Source organism: Engraulis encrasicolus, chromosome 14, assembly GCF_034702125.1.
Source record: "Engraulis encrasicolus isolate BLACKSEA-1 chromosome 14, IST_EnEncr_1.0, whole genome shotgun sequence".
NCBI classification, from domain to species: Eukaryota; Metazoa; Chordata; class Actinopteri; order Clupeiformes; family Engraulidae; genus Engraulis; species Engraulis encrasicolus.
In genome coordinates this window covers 38,440,196-38,446,463 of record NC_085870.1, presented here as the reverse complement: position 1 = coordinate 38,446,463, position 6,268 = coordinate 38,440,196, and the positions used below count along the sequence as shown (strand labels likewise).

Genomic DNA, 6,268 nt, shown 5'->3' with positions numbered 1-6,268 from the left:
GGCTGTATGAGTTAAAACGGTGTGTTTACTGCCGTTGGGTGGTGGTGGTGGTGAGGGCACGTGGAGGGGTGGCTTCGGGAATCGACCATCTACAAGGAATGCTGTCGACACCGCTTCGAGGCAGTGTGACAGACACAGCAAGCTGAGGGAAGCTTGTGGATGCTTGAATAACTTGTTGATTCTAGTCATAAAACGTAAATCTTGGATACGTTGTGATCAGACGACGGTTGCAGCCGCACGAGCTTGAACATGTTAGGACCAAAGTACCAGCCCTGGAGCCTGCGTCTCAATGGTATAGTAGATGAGTGACGTTTCTTTTGATATGATGTGGGTTCACGTTTACAATCACGCGTTAGTAAAGCGTCTCTTTCATGAAAAGTACCTACGCTACTTTATCCAAGGCCTAATGGTGTTTATTGAAACTCGCTGCGCATGAACACCCGATCAGTTTGTTAGTTGGTATTGATTCCTACATACGCAGCTGTTGTGTGATTTGTCTAATGCGTTGCAAGCATGATTTTAAAACAAACAAACAAAATAAACCAGTGCATTTATTGATTTCCTTATACCTACGGCATATCACAATTTAATGATTTGTGTTGCATGATAATGAAGGGACTTGCAATCTTGAGGATGTCGTTGAACTGTAACCCAGTCGAATGGATTTGTTTTAATTGAAGCTAAAATCACATCTTAAAAAAAAAAAAAAAACCTGCTCACATAATGGAGCTGTCATGATTACCGATTCGTGGCAGACTCAATGCATGATATATGAGGTAATTCATCAAATAGGCTATACGGTTTGGCATACAGCACTGCGCCTATCATGATTGAAAAATATAGCCTTTTACTCCACCAAATTACCTTCAAGTGGTCACGTTATAGACTATCAGAGGGAGTTGGTGCTGTTGCGCGAAATTGTTGCATATCAATCACGAAATTTCAAGTGGTTTGAACCATTTCTGGGCGAAAACAACCCTAATGTCGCTCTGTTTTGATGGTGCAAGGCAAGGCGGGCTAAAATCCTGAATCCTCAATTTAACTCTTAACTCTCAGCAGAGACGCTCAGACTTTATTTACATTATGCCCAAACATGGAATCAGCTGCCGCCAGTAAAACATAAACTGACGAAATTGGTCTTCGTATATCGAGATTGGGGAGTGAGAGTCGGGGAGAGTGAGAGAGCCATGTCAAGACGTAGGCTCGTTTCAGCACTGGCGTGTAGTGGACAGCTCACAGCAGTATTCAATCACGCCGCCTGTAAACCAGATTAGGCTACTCGTTGGCTAAAATGACAAGAGGGTGCATAGTTGAATAAAGAAAACTGTAAAACTTGGGGAGGAATGCGTTGGTGATTGATATCAGGTGACTGTAATTAGCTGATTTGTCTCTCTCCTCTTTCGACAGCGGCAAAGATGGGGAATACTCGCGTGAAGGGGGGTGCTAATTCTTGGACCTTGTGTGTTCTGAACTGAGACGAGCCTTAGGATCTGGACGATAGAGATGGACAAGTCAACAGCAGGGATGAACAAGCCAAGTTCTCGGTCGACGACATCTCTGCCCCCTGAGCCAGGGGATATAGTGCGGAGTATGGCTTGCTACCGCCGGGTGAAGCTTAACGTCGGGGGTCTTCCGCATGAGGTCTTGTGGAGAACCCTCGACCGCCTGCCACGCACAAGGCTGGGAAAACTGAGGGACTGCAAAACGCACGACACTCTCATGGAGGTTTGCGACGATTACAGCTTGGACGACAACGAGTACTTCTTCGATCGACACCCTGGCGCGTTCACGTCCATCCTCAACTTCTATCGCACTGGTAAACTGCACATGATGGAGGAAATGTGCGCGCTCTCGTTCAGCCAGGAGTTGGACTACTGGGGTGTGGACGAGATCTACCTGGAGTCCTGTTGCCAGGCGCGCTACCACCAGAAGAAAGAGCAGATGAACGAGGAGCTGAAGCGCGAGGCTGACACCTTGAAAGACCGAGAGGGCGAGGAGTTTGACAACACGTGCTGCGCCGAAAAGCGCAAGAAACTTTGGGACCTTCTCGAGAAGCCAGGATCTTCTGTTGCAGCGAAGGTAACTGTTTGGCTTAAATTTATCCTCAAATAATCAAGCAGGCCTATGTCTGTCCCTGCCCTGGGGGGCACTGGGCACAAGTTGCCTGGAAGTGTATTCTACTTAGGGAAGGACCCATGATCCTACATGGGTTCTCAGATTTTGTTTTCCCCTGGCTGCATGAACCTGGCTGCGCACAACTCAACATCTGATTGTTGGAAATTGTTGGCTCACCTGGTTGTCTTGCCCCTCCTCACAACACCGTGTTTATAAACAAAAAAACATGTATAGTGCCCGGAATTTGGGATGGTCATCAGCAATCACAGGAGGTGGCTGATGTGAACATTCTCAGGAGAAGTCAATTGGCCACATCCTGCATCCGGCCCCCAATAACTGTTGCTTTTAACTGCAAAGATATACACATAGCATTGGGCCAAAATGTCATGTTGAATGTATGAGTGCATGCGTTTGTTCACCCTGAGCATTGCATGCTTGCTTTAGCCTGATTATCATCGACTTTCAAATCTCTTCGAGACTTGATCTGCCCAAGAGCGTAACAATTAATGTTTCTTAAACAGCATTGTTGACCTGCCTCCCTTGGTTTGCTACTGGTTGATTGTTTCCTGACAAAGTGGGGGAAGTTCCCTATTTTTCAGGAGATGAGAAATGATAATTACATTGCTCTTGGCCTGACTAGAAGCAAGTGTGTCACTAGGAGGGCATGGCCTGGCTATGCCTGCTTGCTTTGTTTGCTATGTAGCCTTCCACTCAGCTATGGCACATGTGATGAACCAGTCTTATTCTTCTCAGTAGGCCTACCAGCCACAACTGTGTGTGTGTGTGTGTGTGTGTGTGTGTGTGTGTGTGTGTGTGTGTGTGTGTGTGTGTGTGTGTGTGTGTGTACCTGTAGAGCCCGAATACAGATGGGCCTTTGGTATTGGCCGAGGCCTACCTGTCTCCTGATTTCCCTCTGTGATGTTCTTGGCTTCACGTTTGAAGAGAATGTGGAAATAAACTTTTATTTCCCCTTCATAACAAGGTGTACAACAATAATATCACAGCCATTTGTGAGGAAGTTTGGCCTCATTGTCTCTTGACTCATTCCAAAAAGTTATTAAGGATAAATCACTGGTCTCTCATGCACCAAACCATTTAGCATTTAAAGTGCTACGCATGAACATTCATTAAGATTGTATGATTTGTAGCTGGGTTCATGTGAGTTTTGTATGAATTAAGTACTTGTCTAATGAGGCATTATTGCGCATTGCCACTTCGGCGGTTTCGCAAGAATTATTTGGCACCAGACAAGTGCTTAGACTCTTTAAAAGGGCCTCTGGCCACCAGGCGAAGCAGACCTTTCAGGATTAAAGTGCCCTGTGCTACAGTGACTACTTCGTCGTACCCATTATGTGTGTTTTATCAAATAATCATAAAGCTTACATCACAGCTAACTTTGTGGCTACTTTGCACAGGCCTTTAAGAGAGAGAGAGAGAGAGAGAGAGATAGAGAGAGAGAGAGAGAGAGAGAGAGAGAGAGAGAGAGAGAAGGAGAGAAGAAGAGAGGGAGGGGAAGTGGGGCAGCAGGATAGAGAGATATAGGAAGAATGAAGAGCGAAAGCGCAGTCTCCACACTTCTGGAGTGATATATATCAACTCGCAATTAGCTTAAAAGGCTAGAGAACACACATCATCCCCCTGCTGGTCAATGGGCACTAAATACATTAATGCGGCCATCCCATTGATCGGAGGAGTTATGGTGAGAGGCCCTTTCTCTCTCTCTCTCTCTCTCTCTCTCTCTCTCTCTCTCTCTCTCTCTCTCTCTCTCTCTCTCTCTCTCTCTCATTCCTGTGCTTCCTTCCAACTTATTCCCTCTGCTGGCTGGCGGTTATAACATTATAATAAATTGCCGGGTGGGCTGACTGTCCAAGAGGATCTGTATCCAGCAGGGTGGAGGTGGTTGGACAGGGTCTGCAGCATAGAGATACACAAGGTACAAATGAGTGGTTGTACCAAAGGTCTGTAGTGGACAGAGAGACACAAGATAACCTACATAATGAGTAGGTTGAAGGGTCTGTACGTAGTGGGCAGAGTGGTCCACAATAAATGGTAGGTCTGCAGTGTAAAGAAACACTTGGTACGAGTGAGTGTTTGGAAGGGTGTACAGTAGACAGGGACAGACACAAGGCCCGCAATGAGTGGCTGGAAGGGTCTTGTACTGCAGAGGTATCAAATATAAAAGTAAAAGTACTTTCGTGGTGTAATTACAACACTAGCACATGGCATTACATAGCTGTTACACCATTTACTCCATTGTACCTAATGAGGTAGATAGACTGTGTTGTTACTGAAAAACATTAAAAACATAACAAGGGCCCACCAAAAACTTAATCCAACCAGCGCATAGTAAGCTGATCGTAAAACAAGTACAGAGGTCTACTGCCTACTCAGATAAGTTACTTGAGTTGGAGGGAAACTGTATATATTTTTTTACTTTTATTTTTACTTTTGACACCTCTGTTGTACTGTAATAGTGAAAGGAGACCACAACTTCGGAGAGTCGTGAAGCTCAAAAGAGTGGTTGCAGCTATAGAGTAGAGACAGCAATGTATATTATTATGTAATACAATGCATTAGACTGTTTCCCAGAGACACAGATTGCCTTTGTGGATAAACTGTGGCAGAAATGTTTTCTTAGAATGATAGCCAACATTTCCTTAATGTGTATTTATGTAAAATGTCTAAATGTGAAATGCATGTCTAAATTAGGAAAGGCAACCAGAGGTGGCAGCTGCAGTGAAAGCCTACAACAGTACTGAGGAGAGCTTGTCAGTAGAGATACACACTGATTTATTGGTCCGATGATATTTTGCTTTTTTAGGCATCAGCCGTAGTATTGATCCTGTTTATAGGTGCATGAAGGAACGCAAAGACGCTGCAGATCAGTAGTTTAAAAGGTCTTCCATGGTGGAGGCTGCCATGAAGACCCTGGCAATGTCCCCTGCCTGTACACTTAGCCTACTCGATTGATGAATTGCTTGCTTAATCACTTACACACTTATTTACTCATGTACTTACCTACTTACTCTTTATACCCCCATATTATGACGTCAGTGGATTATTGTCATGGCTTATCTCTATCGTACGTTAATCTCACAAGATATACCCCTTTGCTACTGTCGGCAGATCTATGTGTCCATCAGCTGATTTGGAGAAATGTTGAATCTCATGGACTCTGTGGAAGATGCTTCTGGCATCCAAACATTAGTCTGCCACAAGTCATGCACCTGAGGTAATAATAAAAAAACGACAAAAAAAGAAGAAGACATCTGTGCTGCACCAGCTGTCTTTGTTTTTACAGTAAGGTTGGATCTAGTGTCTGGCTGAAATGGTAACTTTGTGAGCATGGTGTCTCAGAAGGCAAGATTACTCAGACGAGAGAAAGAGAGAGAGAGAGAGAGAGAGAGAGAGAGAGAGAGAGAGTGCACAGAAGAAACAGAAGAAGAAAATGTTGAAGCTTACTCAGGAGAGAGAGAGAGAGAGAGAGAGAGAGAGAGAGAGAGAGAGAGAGAGAGAGAGAGAGAGAGAGAGAGAGAGAGAACACATATGAAACAGAAGAAGAGAATGTTGAAGGGTTGAGGTAGAGGACAGATAGCAGAGCGTCTTTCTGTTCTGGTGGGTAATGTGGGATGTCAGGAGAATCCAGCCTGCGGAATATTACTGTGTATGGGCCAGGTAGACACTTCAACTCGCAGCACTTACTGTGAAAAAACATCCTACCTGCAGCACACTACAGTACGTAGGATCACTGTCCTGGGGCAACAATTCAAAGATAGAAATATCCAACTTTGTTGTTGTGTTCAGGGGCTCAAAAAGACGTTTGTTCCCAGTTTTGTCATTGCTGCTAGCCAGGCTCACAGACAGCTGCTGTTGTTGGGTGGAAAAAATCAGTGTGATTTTCCAGCCTTGCTGAGGTGCTGTTTCCACGTAGCAGGATATTTTTTTAGCAGGGTATTTTTTTCTCCTGCTAGGTGGAAACGCAACATGTGGATAAAAAAATCCTCCATTGTAACAAATGCGTTTCAGACCCCTAAACAGGATATTTTTTTCTCCTGCTATTTTTTTCTCCTGCACCTGGATTTTTAAATATCTGCTACGTGGAAACGGAAGGCCAAAACCAATGCAAAACCAATACAAGCAGGAGAAAAAAATA

At 44.6% G+C, this 6,268-nt stretch overlaps 1 protein-coding gene across 1 annotated transcript in view; it reads left to right on the top strand.

Moving 5' to 3' along the window:
* The first annotated feature begins 1,503 nt into the window (after positions 1-1,503).
* Positions 1,504-6,268, top strand: part of kcnb1 (potassium voltage-gated channel, Shab-related subfamily, member 1) — a 60,020-nt gene continuing 55,255 nt past the window's right edge. The window contains 1 exon segment of the mRNA XM_063216666.1: positions 1,504-2,079. Coding sequence (XP_063072736.1) covers positions 1,504-2,079 — 576 coding nt within the window.